Source organism: Emys orbicularis, chromosome 7, assembly GCF_028017835.1.
Source record: "Emys orbicularis isolate rEmyOrb1 chromosome 7, rEmyOrb1.hap1, whole genome shotgun sequence".
Lineage (NCBI taxonomy): Eukaryota > Metazoa > Chordata > Testudines > Emydidae > Emys > Emys orbicularis.
The window spans coordinates 102260658-102286338 of record NC_088689.1 but is presented as its reverse complement, the minus strand read 5'-3'; the positions used below and the strand labels follow the sequence as shown (position 1 = coordinate 102286338).

Genomic DNA, 25681 nt, shown 5'->3' with positions numbered 1-25681 from the left:
AAATGCGGAAACCCTATGCTTTGCCAATGTGTGTTGCCGTAGATGCTTGTGGAGAAGATAGTGTTGGGAATATGAAATTTGATGATAGTTAAGAGGTTTCAAAACTCATAAAGTTAAGTAACAAACCCATTTAAAGTATCTGTGTAGGCAAAGAAGGAAAGATCTGAAATAAGGCACATTCACAAGTGGGCTGACAACCTGTGGTTAAATTTCACAAATGATGGTATTGAAAGAAATCGTGCCTTTATTATAAGTTTAGCATTCTTTAGATGAAAGTGTGAAATAGGAATGAATATAATTTTAGAACTTGTTAACATGACAGATTTTCAGTTCTCTTCCTGTCTGGACTTGAATAGAAGAATCGACTTTACTTTTTGCCATAGAAGGCTCTGTGAGCATATGTGACTCATCACCTGAGCACGTTGTTAACTAGCTCCCCAGAAGCTCCTATTTTCACCATAAGGTTTTTACAAGTAGCACTTTCTACATCCCTAGTCCAGGGACATCAATTTATGGGCTGGGAGTCCATCAGAATGTCTGCAAGTGCCTAACCTTACACGGCACCTGTCTTCAGGTATCCTTCATGCTGCATTGTGCCTTTTTTCAAACAAGCAGCAAAAAAGTAAACTGCCAACCGTCTTGTGGTTGGGTGGGAGGGAAAAGGAATATGTCCAGGGTGCCTTTCTGAGGGTACAGGGCAAGCAATTATTATTTTTAAATACTTCAGTGCCAGACGTTTAACTCAAAACTGTATTGAATTCCTGATTCTGTGAGGAATAGCTGCACGGTTCCTGTTATTTCAAACCCATCCTTTCTTTGCTATGAAGAGATGCCAATTAAAATGCACATGTACATGCACTTGATAAGTTTATATGCCTTCCCTGCAGGTTGACTCTGGATTTTTTCATGAAAGTGATGTCAAGATAGTTGCAAAGTCAATACGTGACAGAGTAGCATTAATACAGTGGAGAAGAGAGAGAATTTGGCCTATGATACAATCAGAGGACCATCAAGTTTCTGAATGTTTGGAGAAATTGAAGGTGCCACAAGCACAACAGGTTCAAGTAACATACCTTTCACACACTGGTCAACAAACTCTGGCAGAGCTCGAGGAGCCAGAAGCTGACCAGCATCTATTTCAGCATAACCTCCCCACCAGCGTTACATCTGTTGCATGTAAGTCTCATGTTTGCATTGCTTCTTGTGTGAGCAGTTATGATTCTCCTAGCATAAAATGGATGAAATCCACAACTGTCAGTGCTCTGAGCTATACATTCAAAGCGTTGCATACAGTTTTGCCCACTAGAGGAAAGTCTAAATACTAGAGGTATTCTGAATTCAAGAGAGAAAACTTCTACAGAATCTACATTATCTATCAGTCATTGACTAACGTTACAGATATAGGGTGAGTAAACATATGAAAGGTTAAGGTATGATAAATTAGTGAATAAAATAGCAAGAAAATTGAAAGTACTTTTAACTGCATTAAAATACATTTTTTAAATAATCCAATATTAAAAATAAAACTTTCCATATTGATTCACGAGAAGGAAATTAATGTTATTTTGGAGAGGGGGCTGGGTTGAGTGTGTTTTTGTTTTGCTTTTTAATTTTTAGAAATCCCAACAAAATCAGTGTTGGAGGTATTATACGTACTTAGGCGCTGACAAGAGGTACTGGTTCCTAAATACGGACTTTTTTAAAGAGTCCTAGAAGGTTCAAAAAGAGAATTCTTACAGTAATTCATGTAAGTTTGTATGAGGTCTGCAAAAAGAGGCCAGTACTTCAGTTATGGAAAAGAGTATCTGAATGCTGTCTAGTCACATTGCCTATTAGATGTGAATCCAAAAATAATGTTTATTCAGAATAGTTTTAATGTTACCCTTTCTCTGTGGCATGATAAAGTCAACCTGATCTGCTCTTCAATACCACTTTTAAAATTAACTGTAAAATTTAACTTTTAAAAACAAACATGAAGATATTAGAAGTGCTCTCTGTGAAGCACACATGACGTGGCGGTATGAATGTGTGCAGGAGGGAGTGACACTCTCCCTAAAGAGAGAGAAAGTGTAAGTTACCCTTTCATGGCTGGTTTTTAAGGAGAGCCAATTAAATGTTCTATTGGGGTCCTCTGGCTTTAGCCAGTCCCTTGCCCTACTACAGAGCTGAGTGGGGTTGGCTGATACCATGTTGTCAGGTAAGCTAGCCCTTCTTGCAACCTAAGGTGACCAGACGTCCCTCATCTGGTCACCCTATTGCAACCCCTACAACTGTGCCCCTGCTGAGAGGACCAGGGTAAAATAATGTACACGAGTTTGCAATTTGTGATAAAGGTACAATAGTCCTTTAATATACTCAAAATAATACCAATGCTCCTTTTTCACTTTGTTATATTTTCTGAAAACAGGGCTTGTCCAAAATAGGGTTGCCAACTTTCTGATTTCAGAAAACCGAACACCCTTGCCCCGCTACCCCCACTCACTCCATCCCCCCTCCCTCGGTCACTCGCTCTCCACCACCTTCGCTCACTCACTCATTTTGATCGGGCTGGGACAGGGGGTTGGGGTGTGGAAGGGGGTGAGGGCTCCAGCTGGAGGTGCGGGTTCTGAGGTGCGGCCGGGGATAAAGGATTTGAGGTGCCGGAGGGGGTTGGGGGTGGGGCCGGAGATGAGAGGGCTGGGGTGCAGGAGGGGGCTTTGGATGGGGGCAGAGGGTTGGGGTGAGGACTCCGGCTGGAGGTGCAGGCTCTGGGGTGGGGCTGGGGATGAGGGGTTTGAGGTGCGGGAAGGAGTTTGGGTGCGGGAGGGGGCTCAGGGCTGGGGTAGGGGGTTGGGGTGTTGGAGGGGAGGGGGTGAAGGCTCCAGGCAGCGCTTATCTCAGGTGGCTCCCGGAAGCAGCCGGCATGTCCGGCTCCTAGGCGGAAGCGTCAGGGGGCTCTGTGCACTGCCCTCACCTGAAGGCGCCACCCCCACAGCTCCCATTGGCCACAGTTCCTGGCCAATGGGATCGGAACTGTCGCTTGGGGCGGGGGTAGCGCACAAGCCCCCCTGGCTGCCCCTGCGCCTAGGAGCCAGACGTGCCGGCCACTTCCAGGAGCCACGCAGAGCCAGGGCAGGCAGGGAGCCTGCCATAGCCCTGCTGTACTGTCAACCAGACCTTTAGCGGCCCAGTCAGCAGCGCTGACCGGAGCCACAGGTCCATTTTCGACCAGGCGTTCTGGTCAAAAACCGGACGCCTGACAACCCTAGTCCAAAACTATAAAATCATATATTTATTTATTTATTTGTAGTCACTGCATTTTTCCCATTATACTGTAATTTTTGTCTAGTCCAGGAGCCACTTTCATGGTTATCCTTAAGGGAAAAAACCTAAAACCAGGAAGATGCAATACTTGCTATAACTTTATCAACAAAAGGATAGTACAATACAGCTGCGTTAATGGCAAATCATTTTTATAGGGTAATTGGAGGATTTTCTAGTCTTGTTGAGCCCTCTTCTTTGATATACTTTAACTTTACTAGAGATGTAATCATTTTCTACATCACTTCTGCATTTTTGTAGTTCAGGGTTTCGCAATCTCTGGGTTGCATAGGATATCCAGGGTTTTACAGGAGATCATGCAGAAAATGTGGAGGAGGAGGATATTGGTGTGGGGGGGAGGGGGGAATTCAGTTCAGCTAAAAAATAGAAAAATAGATACACAACATAAACCCTTTAATTATTTGTTCCTTTATGGCCACCATATTGTTGTAACCTGAGATACCCAGATAGTAGCTTACTATAGACTACTGCAGAACATGAGAATGTGCATCCGGCTGCTAGAGACTCTGTTAACAAAATAGCATTGAATCTGTACCTTTGTATATGCCTGAATTTAACTTCATACAGAACAGCACACATCTATTTTTTTTTAAATTATGTACCACGTGAAATGAAAATATCCAAGCAAAATGTCATGACAAAAAGTCATTGAATTTGAACACTCAAGATGTTAGCTGTTGAATGTATTTACTATGGCATGAAGCCACTGCTTGAGCCTCTCGTGACATTATTGCCCACTTCTTTGAGTCTTTGCAGTTCACTTCTGCCCTGTGACATCATGTGACTTGAAAGCATGTCAGGTAGCATGTCCCGAAGCGCTGGCCGACGTCGGGACACTTTTAGATGCCAAACATCAGTTACTGAAAGATGAACTTGAGGCTTTTATTTCTGGAGTCAATGTCATGTCTTGAAAAAAGCAATGAGACTTGATTACTCAAACTGGCAATGTCAGCACAAATGCTCTTCAGGCCTCTTATTTGGCATTGACAAGAATGGCCCGGCAGTGAAAATTGTATAACATTGCAGAAGGTTGTTTCCTTCCCTGTGCAACTGATGTGATTTCAAAAGTTGCAGGGCTTGATTCAACTACCAAACTGAACAGCGTGGCTTGTCTGTCGTCACTGCTTCTCGCTCCATTAGTGACAGATAAGTTTGTCCAAGAGCAACTGTTCTGAAAACAAAGGTGTGGTGGTTTCTAGTAGTTTGTGTGTGATGTGTCTGATGGCTCTACTGAAGGCTTGTTCTTTTGCAAAGCTGTGCCAGGATGTACAACAGAAGAGAGCCGATACTGGACACATCAGGAACAGTCAAAGATTTCCACATTTAGTGGGAGTGGTGTATTGCAGTTGTCATGGAAGGTGCCAAGGAAATGACAGCTTAAGGTAGTGGCTTGGTCACATGGATCCTGAACATTACATCTAAAACCTCATGGCCCAACTGTTTCATACCCAGACAAGTTCTTGCTACTAAGAAAATGCCTGAAGACCTATGCCAGGTTCTTCATGATGCCGTTAAGTTGTGAAGTTCATTTAAATGCCATCCAAAGAATTCTTGACTTCTTGCATTGCTCTGTGATGACCCAGGTTTCCTTCACCTGCAGCCTTCTTTAAACTCAGTATGGAAGTGGCTCTCATGGTGAGGTGCTAACTCAACTCTTCTAATGAAGAGCAGAAGTGCAGGATTTCCCTTGCTGACTCTAATAACTTGTCGTGGGAGGCATACTGAGCCTCCCTTGCTGACATTTGGGCACTAAGGCCTGGTCTACACTATGAGTTGAGTTCGAATTTAGCAGCGTTAAATCGAATTAACCCTGCACCCGTCCACACAACGAAGCCATTTACTTCGACATAAAGGGCTCTTAAAATCGATTTCTGTACTCCTCCCCGACGAGGGGAGTAGCGCCGAAATCGACATTGCCATTTCGAATTAGGGTTAGTATGGCCGCAATTCAACGGTATTGGCCTCCGGGAGCTATCCCACAGTGCACCATTGTGACCGCTCTAGTCAGCAATCTGAACTCGGATGCACTGGCCAGGTAGACAGGAAAAGCCCCGCGAACTTTTGAATTTCATTTCCTGTTTGCCCAGCGTGGAGCGCTGATCAGCACAGGTGACCATGCAGAGCTCATCAGCACAGCCAGAATCAAAAGAGAGCTCCAGCATGGACCGTACGGGAGATACTGAATCTGATCTCTGTATGGGGAGATGAATCTGTTCTATCAGAACTCCGTTCCAAAAGACGAAATGCCAAAACATTTGAAAAAATCTCCAAGGCCATGATGGACAGAGGCCACAACAGGGACTCAACACAGGGCTGCGTGAAACTTAAGGAGCTGAGACAAGCATAACAGAAAGCCAAAGAATCAAATTGGACGCTCACGGAGGGAGGGGCGACTGACGACTGTAGCTATCCCACAGTTCCCGCACTCTTTGAATTCTGGGTTGAGCTCCCAATGCCTGAAGGGTCAAAAACATTGTCGCGGGTGGTTCAGGATATATGTCGTCAGGTGCCCCTCCTCGCCCCTCCCCCCCCCCCCCCGTGAAAGCAAAGGGGAAAAAATCGTTTCTCGCCTTTTTTCACTGTCACCGTATGTCTACTGGATGCTGCTGACAGACGCGGTGCTGCAGCGCTACACAGCAGCATCCCCTTGCCTTGCGGACGGCAGACAGTGCAGTATGACTGGTAACCATCATCGTTGTCCCGTGGGTGCTCCTGGCTGGCCTCGGTGAGGTCGGTCGGGGGCGCCTGTGCAGACATGGGTGCTCCTGGCTGGCCTTGGTGAGGTCGGTTGGGGGCGCCTGGACAAAAAAGGGAATGACTCTCTTTAAGTTTTGTGTAATGGAGATTCAGTCCTGCCTGGAATATCATGCCATCTGGAGGCTTCTGCCTCAGGCTGCTCTCCCAGTCGGCAGCACCGCACGGTCTCACCTACCCCAGCCTACCCCTTGCTCCCAGGGCTCACAATCGGATACTTAGATCTCTACATTTTGCTGCAAATAACAAAATAAAGCTGCCGTTTAGAACTGTCCCCCAACATACATATCCTGGGACATTTTGTATTTTACCAGTGTCAACCAAAGGCCCACACACAAATGGAGATTCAGTCCTGCCTGTGCTTCTATCCTAGTGCTTATCACAGATTCCCATTTTCAGCTATAGGCTGAGCAAGTGCAGAATTGAGGTTCACTCGACTTCGCTGTAAAGCCAACCGCCCTCCCCTCCCCCCTTTGATCTCTGCTTGCAGAGGCAATAAAGTCAGTGTTGTTTTAAATTCATGCATTCTTTATTACTTCATCACACAAATGGAGGGATAATTACCAAGATAGCCCGGGAGGGGTGGGGGAGGAGGGAAGCAATGGATGAGGTGGCTGTAGGGGCACCCCCTAGAATGGCATGCAGCTCATCATTTCTGCGGGATGTCTGGCGCTCTGACCCGGAGCGGCCGTTTGCCTCTCTGGTTCTTCAGTAGGCTTGCCTGATATTCTAGGCAGGACTGACTCTCCATTAGACAAAACTTAAAGAAGAGAATGACCTGGGGAGTCATTCCCATTTTTGTCCAGGTGCCCCCGACCGACCTCACCGAGGCCGGCCAGGAGCACCCATAACAGCAGCAGATGGTACAGTATGACTGGTAACCGTCTTTGCTAACTCGCAAAGGCAAGGGGATGCTGCTGTGTAGCGCTGCAGTACTGCGTCTGTCAGCAGCATCCAGTAGACATACGGTGACAGTGAAAAAAGGCTGAACGGGCTCCATGGTTGCCGTGCTATGGCGTCTGCCCGGGCAATCCAGGGAAAAGGGCATGAAATGATTGTCTACCGTTGCTTTCCTGGAGGGAGGATTGACTGACGACATTTACCCATAACCACCCGCGACAAATTTTTGGCCCCATCAAGCATTGGGATCTCAACCCAGAATTCCAATGGGCGGGGGAGACTGCGGGAACTATGGGATAGCTACCCACAGTGCAATGCTCTGGAAGTTGACGCTAGCCTCGGTACATGGACGCACACCACCGAATTAATGTGCTTAGTGTGGCCTCATGCACTCGACTTTATACAATCGGTTGCCAAAAATCGAATTCTGTAAATTCGGAGTAATCCCGTAGTGTAGACATACCCTAAGGGCTGGTCCACACTGGGGCGGGGGATCGATATAGGAAACGCAACTTCAGCTACGAGAATAGCGTAGCTGAAGTCGACGTTTCCTATATCGAACTAAAAGTACTTACTTCGGGTCCACGCGGCGCAGGCAGGCTCCCCCGTCGACAGCGCTTCCTCCTCTCGGCGAGCAGGAGTTCCGCAGTCGACGGGGGAGCACTTCTGGGATCGATCTATCGCGTCCAGATGAGACGCGATAAATCGATCCCAGAAGATCGATCTCTACCCGCCGAATTAGGCGGGTAGTGTGGACCAGCCCAAAGACAAGCTGAACTCTTTTCCAAAAGGGCGGAATATGAATGTCCTGTCCATGCAGATGAGTGTGGAAGCATTCATCAGAAAACTTGGCAAATGATCTTCCTGAGGATGGAAAGGAGATGCTCTCTTCTCTTTGTTTTAGATTTTAGAATCTGAGGAGCCAGTTGGGAACTCTCAGGAGCTCATAATGTCAGCGTCTGAAGAAACTTCAGACCCAGCTGTATTACTGTTTTACTTGCTGACCCTGGTTATAGGGGGGAAAGGTGGACCAGTAACCCTTCAACCAAGGTGCTGTTGGCTCAACAGCACTCACTGGTCCATTGTAAAACGAAATTGTGAGACATGTTACAAGTCCATGCAGCTGATTTTCTCTAATAGAAACTCAGCTGGTTTTTGGCTGTTTCTGAACGAGAAGGTACCCAGCTTTAGTTGCAAAGCCTTGGGAGTTTTTCATCCCATTTTAATTTTCCTATTTCTGAGCCTCAGGTTTCTTTTCAGTGATTTAGGGGGGCGGAAATTGCAGTCTCATGGTGATCAAAAATAATTTAAGACCATGCCCCCCTTTCCCCACCCCAGATCAACCTTCAGAACAAATTTTTCAGCAAGACAGGCTCCCCTATCACACTGAATTGTGAGTGTATTTACAATTTTGTTGGTGTACTTTTAAGTATTAGTGGTCTTCAGGTTGATATTGCAAAATATTTTAGACTGTAAGCTCAGAAAAAGTTTGGGGCAACCCTGTTCTAACCTGTTTTACTAAGGGCTTCTCTATGCCGAAGAGCGATGTGCTATGTGGGGGGTGTGATTTCTAAAGTACACTAATGAATTGTGCATTAATTGGTCCATGTAGACCCTGCTGGAGCGTGCTAATGGTTCCATAGCCCACTTTAATGTAGTATTATTCAAAATCTTTAGTGTACACCAGCAGGGTTTATACAGACCAATTAATGCATGAGACATTAATGTGCTTGAAAAATCACATCCCCGTAGGGTGCATTATCCCTTGGTTTAGACAAGGGTATATCCCAAGGTATACCCTTAGACAAACTGATGTACAGATTCTTCTGCTAAACTGTTAAGCCAATGCTATCTTTTTGTTGTTTTGGAATTTTGTTATAGACATTATTTGATTTAAATAGATATTATTTGGAGCACAGAGACGGCTTATTCCTTAATTCGGGTATTTTATAAATAAGTATACAAAATCCTTACCCATTTTGTAGTTCATGCATTGTGCTTGAGTTAGCTTTTGAGTATTGAAATAATAATAATTCAACAAGCTCAGCACAAAACAGCAAACTTTCAGACGATATAAAATTGTCTTACTGTTGCAATATTTTCAAAACTTTACAGAATGTTTATAGTACTTTCAAAACTTTTAGAAGATGATGATTTGGTCTGAGCTTAAATTTTTTTCTGACTACATACTTAACTCATATAAGCTGACTCCTTTGAGGAACCTTTTGCAAAAGACACTAAGTTAGTTAAAAATAATAGCTAACAGATATTAATTGTGCCTTTCTGTGACCTTTGAGCTGGCAATTTACTGGCTGTAAATATATATATTAAATACCCAATTTGTTTCCTGGTTCCTACTCGTAATTTATTTCTTGCTTTACTTTGGCAATTCCATGTCCCATGTCTTTGGATGCTTCTTTAGTGCTATTGAGTCTAAAAGCTCTATAAATCACTTTCCTATCTCTTCATGTGATATTGAGAGAGAGGATGCAGAGATGATATTAATAATTTATATCTATGTGCAACATGGTGTGCCAAGAAAATCTAGGTTTGACTCTCAGCTTCTGCTGTAGCTCTGTTCACTTACACTCTGTCTTCCTTTGTGGTCTTGAATAATTATTTATAATAAGATGAAACTTCATTTTCTATAAAAACACCTACATTGTTATAATAGGCAGCATCGGATTTTTAAACTAGCAATGCGGAAAATTAGAGGTGGGTTTTAGTTTTTTCAAAACATAATCGGGAGGTTAGTTTCTGAAAACTGAGTGGGGCTCACATCTGGGTCCCATTTTATTCAAACCTCTGTAGAGCAAGCCCTGTGGGGAGGTGAGGGGATGGGGAAGATGGAGGGTTTTAGATAAAGATATGGTAAAATCATACTCCTTTAATTTAAAATCCTTTTAACAATTATGGTTCAAGTCTGCTACAGTCCACTTTTAGTCCAGTTTGTTAACTCCTCCCTGTTGTGACAAGGTATTTTAACTTCACTACTACTGCTGCCTTGGTTATATCAAGGGTAAAAACAGCTATAGAAAAAGAAGCTAGTTAACGGTGCAGATATATTTTACTGGCGTCAGTAAACTTGAAAAGGCCTTTTTTTCAAGCCTTTAATATTTAACAATGCCATTATAAGCCTTATTTCCATTTGACAAAGAGGTCGCTCTTGCCCAGTTCCCAGAGTTGTGCAATTTTTCAGATTAATCAGGCTAACTCTCTGTATTATGAACACTGACAAAGTGGTGAATTGTGCTCCTAATCATTAAAAACTTGGATCAAGATGACTGCTTATATAAAGCAGTTTTATTTCATCCAGTTATTATGGTGTTGAGTCCAGGTATGTTAAAGCTTTCTGTTCGTAATAACAAAACCAGGAAAGAGTAAGATGTATTAAAATTGCTTAGAATTCAGTTGTAATTTCAGTGGATGTGTTCTTGTGTAGCTTTACTGTGCCTCAATGGCAAGCAATGTCTAAAATTGCAGGGCAAGTCAAAATCAAGTTAATGATTTATAGCGGTTTTTTAGGTATGCCTACTATTTTACTCACTGTCTTGCACCAATTAATATACAGCTGTCAAAAAGCCATGATTTGTTTTCCTACAGTTTCTCCATTGTACATTTTCCCCTATTTTTTTCTTGCTTTGTTAGTATTCCTCAACTAAGGTGGTACTACTTAGTGAAGCTGATTATAAATTTTATATTGGCTAATACATAGTAAATAATGTAATGTTTCATAACTTATTTGAAATTGAAATTTGCAACACTACTAACAAAAAGGGAATTAAAATAATCATTAAACCACTATATCTCCAAAGGAATTCATCCTGCAGGTGGCTGAGATCCCTCATCTCCCATTGAAGTCACAATCAGCTCACTGTTCTTTCATGCTATAAAATCCATAGAAGGTCTGCAATTCTTAACATCAATGTTGTGACCTCTAAAGGGAATATCAATGTGCCTAGCTCTGCACAAAATCCATAGGAGACTCTCTTCATTTCTGGCTTCAGGGAGGAATGATGAACCCATTCACAGAAAATAGCATTTGTATTATATAACTTATGTATATGGTAGAAATAGCTAGGGTAGTAAAAATGCCAATTGCATAAACCCCACTTAGGCCTCCCCATTAAGTCACTACTTGAACATTTTGTTTGATTTGTTAAGCTCTTAATAAAAAAGATTGTTCTTTCAGCTGACAGCACATTTGACAGCGGTCAGGGGTCCACAGTTTATTCAGACTCCCAGAGCAGCCAGCAAAGTGTCATCTACTCATCTCTGCCTGATTCAATACCTCCTGCTATTCAACGGGTTTACAGTCCACCTCTAAGTGAGAGCCAGGCTTTGCCCCAAGGCCTTCAGCAGCTGGGGCACTACCAGCAGCCTTCAGTAGTAAGTCTCATTTTTTTTTCAACAATGTTGAATATACTAGATCATGTTTAATGACTCGCCTTATATTCTGTCTTCAGTGAGTGTAGATCCCACGGCTCACCCTTTTTCTTCTCTGCCCATTTCTACCAATACTGATTTATTTAATACGTGTATTCATACTTTCACCCAAAAATGTGTTTGTTTTGCTATCAAAAGATAGGACATTTATAATTGTACTTCCTGTGCTCAAGGAAATGCTTTACTGCTTGCTATAGTACTTTAATTTAAACATCATAAAGTGAGCATTCATCTTTTTCATTTCACTGAGTTGTTTTTAATAGCTTTGCCATGATTAGACTTAACCTCATGAGCACATTCATTTGAGAATTATTTTTTGTTTTTTGTTTTTTGTTTGTTATTAATATAGCCACATATTGTTCCTTCATTTGTTCAAGAGCCTCTTGGGTCCGATGTGTCTTCCTGTTGTGCTAAAGGTCAAGCGTCTATTGAATGCCTTTCTAGCTCTTTGCTTAGATTTAATGTTGCACAGAGGCGAAGAAGCACTTCTGTTATTGAGGCTCCAAAACCCAACACTGGTAACCCAGACAGATATTCACACTTACTCTTGTGTTCATGTTACAATGACCTTGGCCAGCAAGAATTAATGGACTCGTCACTGCAAGAACAATTGTGTGCAATCGAACATAAACCTTCCGATCTCTCCAATGAAAGAATCAATATAGGCCTAGTGTGTCCTTCAGAAATTCCAGTGGCACACTGCTCCTGTGTTAGCCAGTACTTGTTACCCATGATTCACAGCACTCTCAGCAATTATCGTCGCCATAGCGATTCAGTAGTGGCTTTGACTCCAAATGTTACATCCTCTCTTCCAACAGAACTAATAGAGGAAAGCATAAAAATATCACCTGATACAGAAGAGGAAGCAGGTAAATCACAGTTAGTTGCATTAGAGATCTCTGCAAGTGCCACTGAGTTAATGATCATTAAACCCAGTTGTCAGGCATGCTTTGCCCATCTGCTTCATTCTGGAGAAGATCCAAAAAAGTCAGTGCCCCTTACATGTGCTACAGATACTCCTCGCTGCCTCTTTAACAAACTAAAGAAAAACTCAGTATCCCTACCTCTTCCTCAAGCGAGCAGGCCTTGCTGCAGAAGTTTAGACCTGCCTTTATTACATGAATCTCTGCAGCACATAATTAGCCAAAAGACCAGTTCTACTCCTGTGAGAACTGCAAGAGTCACAGAAAAAGTCCTGCATTCTGAGTCCTTCAATTATGGAGAAGCCAACATGCCTGGACTACCTCCGCCCTTCTATAAAGTTTGCACTGGCAAAGCATCACTAACAGAGAAGACCAATCCAGTGACTCCATCTGTGCAGAGCAGTAGAAACAGCCTAGCTAGTAAAAACATCACCAGTGATGTGGTAGGTTGAATCCGCCATTTCATCCCTAGTTGGTTTAGAAGAAGAAAAACCAAATCCAAGAATGACGACAAGTGTCTCCTGTTTGATCCAAAATTTCCCCAGATGCTTCAGAAATGCCACACTTACCCTGTTTCCCCCTTGTTTTCCAAAATGCCTGCGACAGAATGTAAAGTGTATTTAGTTGGAATGATCCTGTGAATGGCTTGAATCACCATCCTGTTTAACTTGGGCCTCTGTAACAAACTCCCTCAGTTGTTGAAACCATCTGCCCTATGAATGTAGTGGTGTTGGTTGCATCCTTTCTCTTGTATTTTTCACATGAAGAAATAACAGCTATGATTGAGTGTAGTAATACCTCTTCTGCAGAAAACATACAATTGAGCAGTGCAGTATAGTGCCTTAGAGCAGACACACTCTTTTTATTGATTTCATTGGTACAGTCTCAGTAACTGGACTTAAGTGTGATCTGTTTTTTTGGGTTTTTTTTAATTGGGGGCTGTGAAGGGTAAAACAGCAGAAAGTATTTCACTTGTTTATTTATTTTGTCATAAGCAATATTTTTTTCCTCGATATTTCATGTCAACTTAATTTTTGACTGCATTTTCATCTAACATAGGTAGATACTGTTACAAGCTTAAAAAGAACACTTAATTTTTAAGCAATGAATACTTCCTGACATATTTAAGTAGGAAATTGCTAAATATATTACTGCGGTAGGATAGCATCATGCAGCAAGAGGTGTAATTGGTGTTCCTTGTAGGTAAATAGGGTTTTAAGTCTATTGGCCCTTTCTTTAATATACATACCTATCCTTTTTCTTGAACAGGAGTTTGAGACTTTGCTTATTAAGAACCTTATTTCATTTTACTTCCATTCTCTATTGCTGGGTTGTTGTTTTTTTAAATCCTATATCAATCTCCTGGCCTCCAATTTAAGAAAATCACCTGTCAATAGAAGTTGTTTGTTTTTAAGTTACCAACTGGAGTTTACCCAGCTAATTGTTGTTTTTTAATGTATTTTGTGTGTGAGAGAGAGGGTGGAGGGAGGAAGAGAGAGAGAGCACTTTCAGTGACAGAGGATGGAGCTCATATAATGGTCCATGTCCAATAAAGAGAAATGCAATACAGTTTTTTTTTTTTTTTAAATCTCGCCTGGGAAAGCTGTCTTCCTGGAGATGCTACCTTCCTTTCCTTGTGTTTTTCATTTCTCTTTCCTTGTTTTGAATTGAATATTTCGTATCAAGCATGTTCTTAAAAATCAGTTGTAGACAACTTTTTATTGATGTTTCTTCTAAAGTAATTTATTTTCCTGTCCTCCAGCCTGGACTAACAGTGGCTCAGGTTCCACCTGCTGTTATCTCTCAGCGACCGCAACATTACCAAGAGCCAGCAATGACATTCCCAGTCATACAGCCAATCACAGTTGCTTCATCGCAGATGGGGCAATCTCAGCCTGTTTTAGCCAGCCAGCAGGTGAGAAGCTAAACTATCTGACCCCATCTCTTCCCTTTCTTTTCTTGTAAATGGTCTTTTTGCTAGCAAAACCACTGTCCGAGGTCAGTTCGAGGACTTCTGAGATATCAGGTCTGCTTATTGAATAGAACTACTGTGCTGAGAACCTGTTAAACCACCATTTAAATGCATTAGTTAGTTTTGAAACCTTGCTTTTGAACACAAGTCATAATATTCAGAAAGAAGTTACATTTATGAATATTATACATCAATGTTTCCACTTTCTTTCCCTGGCTCATCAGTGACTTAGTGGTTGGATGCTTTTCAGAGTAGACAGAACTTTGACATAAACTCTTTATCCAGAGTAATGGAGAGAATCCCAGTTTAATATTTGCTCTTAAATCACACGGTAGTTTGGCTTGCTAAATAGAAAAACTGATCACTCTTCCTTGATGCTGGTGGCTCTCTACCTTTTCATCATTGCAACCCCATGTTGCTCAGAGCAAATGATACCAAGCCCCACTTTCACATGTGCTAGAGACAACATTCACATTAATGAAATACTGTAGAAAACACATGCAATTATAACTGCCTTTTTGTGAATATAGTTCATTGAGGTAGATGAGCTTGTTCCCAGATCCCTGGCTTAGAGTCCTTGTCCTCTTCACCTCCTTACCAGGAGGCCCTGAGGCAATTGGTGGTTGCTATCCATCTCCCCTGTTGTCTCCTCCCAGGCAGCTCTGGGCTGGCTGAGCACTAGCAGAAGGGTTGTTGGGCAGAGGAAGAGAGAAAGTCTGTGTCAGCAACCCAGCAGGCCCCTGTAGTCTGGAAGGGTCACTGATGGGGAAACTCTGCTCAGCCTCTGCAGCCTGGGTCGCTGTGGGAGAGTTGAACTGGAGCTGAAGTAGGCACGCAGGAAACCCCAGGGAAAGCCCAGATAGCCATTTGTATTATTTAATTTTCAAGACAGCAAATAAATAAATAAATAAATAAAAATAGCTTGACTCAGTCAGAGAGTCCTAGCCCCATAGTTTGAGACCCTGCCATATCCTGTTGTACAGTTTCTCTACCACCATGTATTAACATGCTAGTTGCTTTAGTATCTGCTCTGATACCTGCTTTAGTACCTACAGGGGGATGCAGGTCTGAGAAAAGCATAACTTTGAAAAAAGCTAAGTGAGTGAACAACTTTGTTTTCTTGTTTTCATTTTATTGTTAGCACTTGAGATGTGCATGACTTGCTAATAAATTAATGTCGGAAAAACAAACTTTTGTCTATTCTAAACTGCGCTCAGATCCTCAGGAGGATTTTAGAGTGTTTTTTCCAAGGGAGCATGGGGGTCAGAGGCCCACTTTGAATTTAGGAATAATATATAATTTTTTAAAAACATAGTACAGTGTGTTCTTGATCCACCAAGTAACACTCTTCTAAAGGAAGAATCTGGCTGTCTCTAGACAGTCTCCAAAATGCTGATTCCTCCAATGTCTGTCTAGGATGCTCAGATAATTCTCTGAAATCTCCTGCATAGTAAAGGTATTTACAAAGCATCTATTGTATGCTGGAAAGTTGAGAGAGTCTCAAATGCTTCATTGCTTGGACAAGAGTCCAGTACTAACTGGTAGGAAAAAATTTATCTCAGGCCAACACAAATGTCATAAAGACCTGTCCTGATTCTGTGTTTCTACCAAAAACTCAGCTTCTGTGAGCGCAAGCTATGGTTTAAATGGGCTGAGGAGTGTTATGCTCTCTGTGCACAGGGCAGAGGAATGTAGTGCCTTACTAACAGATGTCTTTTTGTCTCACCAGCTCCCTCACACCATTTAGGCTGTCAAAATCTGCCATATTTCTAACACTAGCATAGTTGGCATAAATGGATGCTTATTTTTCTCTTGAACTTAGAGCTATCAAGATGAATTTCAAAATCTCTTTAGTCTTAGTAATATTCAGTGCTGGAATAGCTCAAGTCGTGTTATTGGATGAAGTATTCTCTTCTTTCTGAAAGCACTCTCATAGAAACAGCATAATCTGATCTGCCTGTTTAAAACCTATGATGTCTTGAACTATTGTCTCGTATCCCCGTTTTTCTAATGGGCAAAATAGTCTCATGTTCTCTCATTCAGCCAGAAATGTTACTGCCTCTTGGACAGAATTGGGACAAGCTCCAATTGCAGGAAACTGTATTGGCCTCATGGGCTTTCTACTGACACATCAGAATTTGCAGATTTTTCCATGTGCCAAATGCTGCTTTTACTTTTCTGGATTAGGGTCTTTTTTCACTTCCTAGCTCCTTTTCCTTCTCTTTCTCCTCCTTTCATGGAGGTATGGCTGTTGTTTGAAATACTAGTGTCACAGATGGAGCATGGGACTAAAATATAGTCAATATTTGTTTTTCTGATTAATCAAACACACAGTTTACTTCTCTTCATGTCTGTAGGTACATCAGCAATTCATTTTGCATATTATTTTAGGATACAACATACTATTGTAGCATGCACTCTAGATGTATAGGGCAAAATCCAGGGCAGGGGCATTTGTTCACTCAAATGGAACTGCTCCAGGCCTGGATTTGGACCAAAGAATGCAATTCCAGGTCAAAGTTACACTTGTAAAAACCTATTTTTGAAACTCAGAAACCTAGTTCGGCTAAGCAGTGCCATGTGAAGATGAGGTAGCCGGTTTGTAGCTTTCACTGTAGAAACACTAGACCTTCACACCAGGCAGCTGGAAGATTCAGTTTAATGGCTGTTTAGCATTATGTAATTGCAATTTACCAATTATAAGAACACTTAAGTTAAGTGTCTTTGTCCTGATTCCCTCTGTTCAATAGCCTTCTATACAGTTCATAATATGAATTAGATAAGTTATGTGAATAATGATTCCAACTGAATGACAGTAGACCCAAGACTTGTTCTTTAAGCCTGCAAATCAATAAAGCAATTAAGCATATGTTTTACGTGGGCTTAAGTTCTTTGCTGAATCAGGACCTAAATTGCCAGCAAGCTGCACACTAAATGAGATACCTATCATGTTTAGGTTAGAATGCTAAAAGCTATTTGAGTGGAATTTTCAAAAGCACCTAAGTCACTTGAGAGAGCAAGTCTCATTGAAAGTCAATGGGACGTGTGCCTCAAAATCATTTAGACCAGATTGAAAATCACTCATCTTGTCCATTTCAAAGCAACTGCTACAGGTACATGAATATACATGAATATATGAAATCAATATTAGGGCTGTCAAGTGATTTAAAAAATTAATTGCGCGATTAAACAATAATGAATACCATTTATTTAATTATTTTTTGATGTCTACATTTTCAAATATATTGATTTCAAATACAACAGAATACAAAGTATATAGTGCTCAATTTATATTGATTTTTTATTACAAATATTTGCACTGTAAAAAACAAAAGAAATAGTATTTTTCAAATAAACTTATATAAGTACTGTAGTGCAATCTCTTTATCATGGAAGTTGAACTTACAAATGTAGAATTATGTACAAAAAAAACTGCATTCAAAAATAAAACAATGTAAAATTTTAGAGCCTGCAAGTCCATTCAGTCCTACTTCTTGTTCAGTCAATCACTCAAGCAAGTTTGTTTACATTTGCAGGAGGTAATGCTACCTGCTTCTTGTTTACAATGTCACCTGAAAGTGAGAACAAGTATTCTCATGGCACTCTTGTAGCCGGTGTCACAAGATATTTACGTGCCAGATGCACTGAAGATTCATATGTCTCTTTATGCGTCAACCACCATTCCAGGGGACATGCATCCATGCTGATGACGGGTTCTGCTCCATAACAATCCAAAGCAGTGAGGACTGACGCATATTCATTTTCATTATCTGAGTCAGATGCCACTAGCAGAAGGTTGACTTTCTCTTTTGGTGGTTCGGGTTCCGTAGTTTCCACAGCGGAGTGTTACTCTTTTAAGACTTCTGAAAGCATACTCCACACCTCGTCCCTCTCAGATTTTGGAAGGCACTTCAGATTCTTAAGCCTTGGGTCGAGTGCTGTAGCTATCTTTAGAAATTTCATATTGGTATCTTCTTTGCATTTTGTCAAATTTGCAGTGAAAGTGTTCTTAAAATGAACATGTGCTGGGTCATCATCCGAGACTGCTATAACATGGAATGCATGTAAAACAGAGCAGGAGGCATACAATTCCCCTCCAAAGAGTTCAGTCACAAATTTAATTACTGCATTATCTTTTTAATGAGCGCCATCAGCATGGAAGCATGTCCTCTGGAAGATGGCCAAAGCATGAAGAGGCATATGAATCTTTTAGTGCATCTGGCACGTAAATATCTTGCAACGCCAGCTACAACAGTGCCATACGAACGCCAGTTCTCACTTTCAGGTGACATTGTAAATAAGAAGCCTGCAGCATTATCTCCCGTAAATGTAAACAAACTTGTTTCTCTTAGCGATTGGCTGAACAAGAAGTAGGACTGAGTGAACTTGTAGGCTCTAAAGTTTTACTTTGTTTTGGTTTTGAGTGCAGTTACGTAACAAAAAAAAACCATTTGTAAATTGCACTTCCATGATAAAGATTGCACTCAGTATTTGTATGAGGTGAATTGAAAAATACTACTCCTTTTGTTTATCATTTTTACAGTGCAAATATTTGTAATAAAAAATAATATAAAGCAAGCACTGTACACTTTGTATTCTGTGTTGTAATTGAAATCAATATATTTGAAAATATAGAAAAACATTCAAAATATTTTAAAAATTTCAATTGGTATTCTGTTGTTTAACAGTGCGATTAATCGCAAATCATTTTTTTTTTTTAAGTTAATCGTCTGAGTTAACTGCGATTAATCATCAGCCCTAATCAGTATATTTGAAAATGTAGAAAACATCCAAAAATATTTAAATAAATGGTATTCTGTTATTGTGTAACAGTGTGATTAATTGCGATTAATGTTTTTTAATCGCTTGACAGCCCTACTTGTTACTTTGAGACTTGCTGAGTAACCTGTGCTACCAGATGCAAGTAGCCAAACACACACCTGTTCACTGTGTTTGGAAGCCACCAAGCTGCTTCAGTCTTAATTGTTTCTAGATGGGCAAGCCCACTTGATTCCTTAATCCATTTCATCATCGTTCTTGTGTTTATATATTTAAAAAAAGGAAATAAGGGTACTTGTTGAAGCATTCTGTCACTGAAAACACACAAGATCAAACAGTGTAGAGCTGTCATTCCTCAGAAGCAGCAAAGATGAAAAGCAATGCTTACATTTCCCTATTATTTTTATCTTTAAGGTTTTAACATCAAGCATATTACCTCTTAAATTACATCCAGCATTCACTGAGACCCCTGAAGCAGGACAGATGGTTAGAGGTGAAAATGTGCTTATTAAGTCAGCCATGGAACAGTTATCTCGTTCTAATCAAATTTTTAGTAGTATGGCAGGCCAATGTAAAAGTGCCTCCCCTGTGCCTGTGAACCCGGAGCTTGGTTTCCGGGGCTGTCGCTATAGAATCTCTTGCGAGATCCAAAATTACTTACTGGGAGGGGTGCAGTAATGTTAGATTTGTGCCAGTCTGTTTGCTCACCAGCTGCTCTCCAATTGAACAAAATGGTAATCGTGTAAAACTTAATGAAAGGAACTGGGCAGAGTTCAGCTGAACTGAACATTTAGTCACATTTTGCTGTTAAATTATTGTCTTATACTGTGAATGTTTACAAAATTAGGTTATAATTTAGAAACTGTCACTTTTTGTATATGTTGTAGTGTAAACTTACAGTCAAAAAAGGTGGGGGCAAGAAGCATTTCATATGGGAAGATGGTGTAATTGTCTATTTCCTCTATCCAAAGAAAAGTTCTAAAACTGTTGTCACAACAACTAAACTTTCAACTCTAGAGTGTGGTCCCTGCAGGCGAGAGTTGAGATCATTCACAAAGATGAGTTGTCACTTGGTCAAAGCTTCCCTGCATGTTTAAAACAGGATTGCAAAACAAAAATATTGAACAAAAAACTTTGTTTTGCCCTTCAATGATTATTTAAAACATTCTCAAAGGGTCTTTTAAAGTGCTGCTTTTTATATAAGAAGTCAGGTCTTTACTTTCCCCTCTTGGCAAGTTTACTGGAGAATGCGAATTGTGATGTTACCTGAGTTTGTGAGCTTTTTGCTCTCCAGTCTCCTGACCAACAGAGAAGGGATGCTGAATATTCACTTATAATTAATTGGAATCCCATTCGCTTCATTTGGAAGCAGGGAGAGAGCCAGCTCTGGTCACATACTCTTTTGACATCACTGTTCAATTCTGAGAAGTGTCTTTATACATCACAAAAAGCATAAACGTGGGGAAGAGGGTTGCCTTTGCTTTGTAGTTCACTTTCAGATATTAAAGGGTTATGGGGTGGTCAGCGTAAGACCGGGGTTCTCAAACTGGGGGTTGTGACCCCTCAGGGGGTCACGAGGTTATTATATGGGGGGGTCACGAGCTGTCAGCCTCCACCCAGGGCTTGCTCCAGCATTTCTGCCGCCCCAAGCAAAAAAAAAAAAAAAGCCGCGATCGCGATCGGCAGCGGCAATTGGAAAAAAAAGCCGCGATCGGCGGCAGTTCAGCGGCAGGTCCTTCGCTCCTAGAGGGAGTGAGGGACCTGCTGCCCCCGAATTGCAGCAGGTGCCACCCCTCTCCCTTGGCCGCCCCAAGCACCTGCTTGTTAAGCTGGTGCCTGGAGCCGGCCCTGCCTCCACCCCAAACCCCTCTTTGCCTCCAGCATTTATAATGGTATTAAATATATTTAAAAGTGTTTTTAATTTATAAGGGGGGTCGCACTCAGAGGCTTGCTGTGTGAAAGGGGTCACCAGTACAAAAGTTTGAGAACCACTGGCATAAGACATGAGTTTCTTATGCTGTCAGTTCCCTAGCCTTTGCTTACATTCAGATCTGCCAGGATAGAGGGAAATACTCTTAGAATCTAGCTTTATTGCAATAAGAATGGTATATTCCTTGATTGGCCAGAGAGACGCATTATAAATTTGCAGTACATTTGAATGTCTAGGCTCTTTTATGGAGTGAATTTTTGAATGACAATATTGCCTTGGTTTGCTCTACATATAGCAATATTTGGGGTCCATAGTTGGGAGATTTTGCAGAGCTGGCTAGAAAATAGAGGTTCTTTTGTCCTTTGCCAAGCTTTAAAGAGCCTGCATGATTCATTAAAAATATCCTCTCCAAACAGCTCGAATCTGCCTTTTGTGGTAATGTAGGTTTTATTTCAATAAGACTTCAGTCTAGGCTCTTGTACAATGTTTGAACTGGAAGTGTCAGTCTTTTTTACCAGTGCTGCTCAGTATGAGTGACAGTTCTGTTTTGAGCATGCAGCTTTAATTGGGAAGAAAACAAGACTGGTGTCCAGTGAACTGATTCTTTCTTAATATGCAATTTTTTTGATTCTCTATCAGCAATCCATACCACAGCAAGCTCCTCTGCAGCAGGTTCTAGCCAGCCAGCCAGTTTGTCCATTGCAGCCCGCTGCCCATCTGCTGCCCCAATATCAAACCCAGACTTCTCAGGTGGCAGCTACCAGTACACAGCTAACACCACTACAGATTTCCACTGTGCAGCAACTTCCTCATGTCCCACCCTCCCAGGTAAAGTGTTGTGAGAATTCAGTGGTGTTTTAAATCATTTTAAAGGCACGTCCATTCAAGTAACATTTTCTAGCCAGTGATCACTGTCAGAATCATAGAATATCAGGGTTGGAAGGGACCTCAGGAGGTCATCTAGTCCAACCCCCTGCTCAAAGCAGGACCAATCCCCAACTAAATCATCCCAGCCAGGGCTTTGTCAAGCCTGACCTTAAAAACCTCCAAGGAAGGAGATTCCACCACCTCCCTAGGTAACCCATTCCAGTGCTTCACCACCCTCCTAGTGAAAAAGTTTTTCCTAATATCCAACCTAAATCTCCCCCACTGCAACTTGAGACCATTACTCCTTGTTCTGTCATCTGCTACCACTGAGAACAGTCTAGATCCATCCTCTTTGGAACCCCCTTTCAGGTAGTTGAAAGCAGCTATCAAATCCCCCCTCATTCTTCTCTTCTGCGGTCTGAACAATCCCAGTTCCCTCAGCCTCTCCTCATAAGTCATGTGCTCCAGCCCCCTAATCATTTTTGTTGCCCTCCGCTGGACTCTTTCCAATTTTTCCACATCCTTCTTGTAGTGTGGGGCCCAAAACTGGACACAGTACTCCAGATGAGGCCTCACCAATGTCGAATAGAAGGGAATGATCACATCTCTCGATCTGCTGGCAATGCCCCTACTTATACAGCCCAAAATGCCGTTAGCCTCCTTGGCAACAAGGGCACACTGTTGACTCATATCTTCTATAGGTCCTATACTGCAGAACTGCTGCCTAGCCATTTGGTCCCTAGTCTGCAGCAGTGCATGGGATTCTTCCGTCCTAAGTGCAGGACTCTGCACTTGTCCTTGTTGAACCTCATCAGATTTCTTTTGGCCCAATCCTCTAATTTGTCTAGGTCCTTCTGTATCCTATCCCTACCCTCCAGCATATCTACCACTCCTCCCAGTTTAGTGTCATCTGCAAACTTGCTGAGGGTGAAGTCCACACCATGTCATGTGCCCTGAAGTTTTCACCTGGCTACTGGGAATCCACACCAATGTATTTTAATTCATAAGACTGTAACTATTAAATGCTCTCTAGATTGTTTTCATTAATTTTTGGTGAGCTAAAAAAAATCCTGTTTGAATAATCCTGGGTTTTGCCTAGTTAATCCTGTTAATGCTAGTCACTGAATTGCAATAACTGTAATTCTGCATTTTTTTCCCCCTTCATGGTGGACCCTCTTCCCCATCCCAGGCTTAAGAGCATGAGCAATTGCCCACTTTATTGTTCTTGAGTTCTTATCTTCACCTTCCATCCCAATGCCTTCCCCCCTCCATCTCCCTTTCCAGATCTCTGGCCCCTTTCCATTAGCAGTAGCAGAGATGGAACCTTTTCTTTGGCCTGTAGTAGTAAAGCTCTTATTAGCACCATTTGGTAGATTGGCTGGTGAGGGTTCTTAAGATGTGAAGCAGCTTAAACGAAGGGGAAAAGAGCAAGCTGCTTCTGTGATGTATTCCTCTTCTGAAGTCTGTACCAAAGCAGATAGTGGGAGTCAGTGAAGAAAATTCTCAACATCTGCTTCTAAAAAATTGTCCAACCTCAAAATAAAATCGTTTCACTTCCAAAAGCCAAGTATCTGCCTAAATTTCCTCTGAAGATTAAAAGTGCATTTACTGTAAAAAATGTCTAGTGACTTAAGCGCAATATATTGCTGCTACTTGTTAACCTGATACATTATTTTAGCATGGCTTTCGATAAAATTACTGAAGTATCCAGTTTTTACATTTTTTCTTCTGGATTTTTATGCAAGATAAAGTGTTCTTTAGTAAAAGCGTGTATTGTGATCCACTTTTTCAGTCAGCACTGCCATTAACTTCATGAGAACTTACCCTTCAATTCCTTTGTGCGTGTATTAAAAAGGAAACTGTGAGATTACAGGAATTTAAAATGTAGGCCCTGAGCCTGCAAATACTTGTGCATAGAGTTGTACATATGCCTGTGAACAGGGGGACTGCTCACATATTTCCATATTTGCAGGAGCAGGGCCTTAGTATATAAGATCCCTATTGGCAGGTCAGAAAGCCTCGAGGCATGTTCTGTTTTCGGCATTCGAGGGAAATGTTAAACTGCAGACTGGCAAAGCAGGGTAGTTATGGTCTATCATGTCATTGGGAGTTTGTGTGTCTAAAAACTGTTCAGACAAATTTTTCTCTCCTGCATGTTTGCGGTATGAATTATTAAAATTGTCTCAACTCATTTTGCATGCACAGTGGTTACTTTTTGAAGCCTCTACCTCGTATGATTTTTAATTTGTTTCAAAATCAAAGTAATGATTATTTTTTTATTATTAGGTTGCTATATGGCTGCTAAATAGTTTTGGAAACCGTTGTGAATTCTTTGGCCTTAAAAATGGCCAGAAACTTTAAAATTCTTCTTTTGTATTCAATAAATCGATTGATCCAAGTGTTGCTATTTATAAAACCCTGGAAATGGAAGGAAGTGACTAATAAATAGACATAATTAGCATGGCACCAATAAGTTAATAGATGGCAGATAAAACTAATTTGTACCATCAATGAAAACATTTGCAATTTATGTGATATTATATTTTTTTCAGATTCCTCAGATTCCTGTCATTCCTGCAGTTACTCCTCTAACAGGACTTGATAATCTTCCTCCAAGCCTCTCTGATTTACCTGCTGCAAATGCGCCCCCCATACCTGCTCCTTCCCAGTATTTCACTCCAGCTGTGATTATACCAAGCCTTCCCATGAACCCTGCTCTGCCTCTGGCATCCAATCCCCCTGCCCTATCCATGCAGGCAGTCAACCTTCCTCACACTACCATGGCTTCTTTGGTCTTGCCCTGCCAAACAATAGTGCCAAATATGTCGGCTGCTACGATACCATTACTTGCTGTGGCTCCACCAGGAGTGTCGGCTTTGCCAACACATCACGCAATATCCCATCTCTCCCAGCAACAGATGTACCAGCCTACCTTCCAGCAGATAATTCAGAGTGATGCTCCCTCACCCCATCACACTCAGAGCATGCAAGCAGTTTCGCAGCAGCAGCTGCCTTCACTTCCTCAGTCACTGCAACCAAGCATAATTCATCCTTCAGAACAGACTATGTCTGCATCTGGAGTTGGTAACCAGGTAATCCTTTTGATGTTGGACTGTATCAGTACTAACGGTAGTAGATCTTGTACCTTGTTCCATTATAAACATGCAGGTGGGGTTTTTGTTCCTTGCACTTCAGATGTTTTACTCGTGCATATTGATGTCGGCCCAGTAATGCAGTATTAGTAGGGCCCTACCAAATTCACGGTCCATTTTGGTCAATTTGACGGTCATAGGAGTTTAAAAATCATAGATTTCATTATTTCATCTATTTAAATCAGAAATTTCATAGTGTTGTAATTGATGGGGTCCTGACCCAAAAAGGAGTTGTGGGGGGGGGTCTTAGGTTATTGTAGGGGGGGTTGCAGTACTGCTACCCTTACTTCTGTGCTGCTGCTGGCAGCGGTGCTGCCTTCAGAGCTGAGCAGCTGGAGAACGGTGGCTGCTGGCCAAGAGCCCAGCTCCGAAGGCAGCGCTGCTGCCAGCAGCGGCGCAGAAGTAGGGATGGCAGGTATGGTATTGCCACCCTAACTTCTGTGCTGCTGCCTGCAGAGCTGAGCCCTCAGTCAGCAGCTGCCACTCTCTGGCCACCCAGCTCTGAAGGCAACAGCGCAAAAGTAAGGGCGGGATGCTATGGTATTGCCGCCCTTACTTCTGCGCTGCTGCTACTGGTGGGGCGCTGCCTTCAGAGCTGGGCGCCCGGCTAACAGCTGCCCCTCTCCAGCAGCCCAGC

At 41.9% G+C, this 25681-nt stretch overlaps 1 protein-coding gene across 1 annotated transcript in view; it reads left to right on the top strand.

Annotated features, from left to right (window-relative positions):
• The window catches only part of WNK2 (WNK lysine deficient protein kinase 2), a 176401-nt gene that overhangs the window by 88978 nt on the left and 61742 nt on the right, over positions 1-25681 (top strand). Inside the window, exons 7-11 of the mRNA XM_065407824.1 lie at positions 888-1176; positions 11168-11364; positions 14107-14259; positions 21665-21853; positions 24445-24984. Coding sequence (XP_065263896.1) covers positions 888-1176; positions 11168-11364; positions 14107-14259; positions 21665-21853; positions 24445-24984 — 1368 coding nt within the window. The remainder of the gene's footprint in view (positions 1-887; positions 1177-11167; positions 11365-14106; positions 14260-21664; positions 21854-24444; positions 24985-25681) is intronic.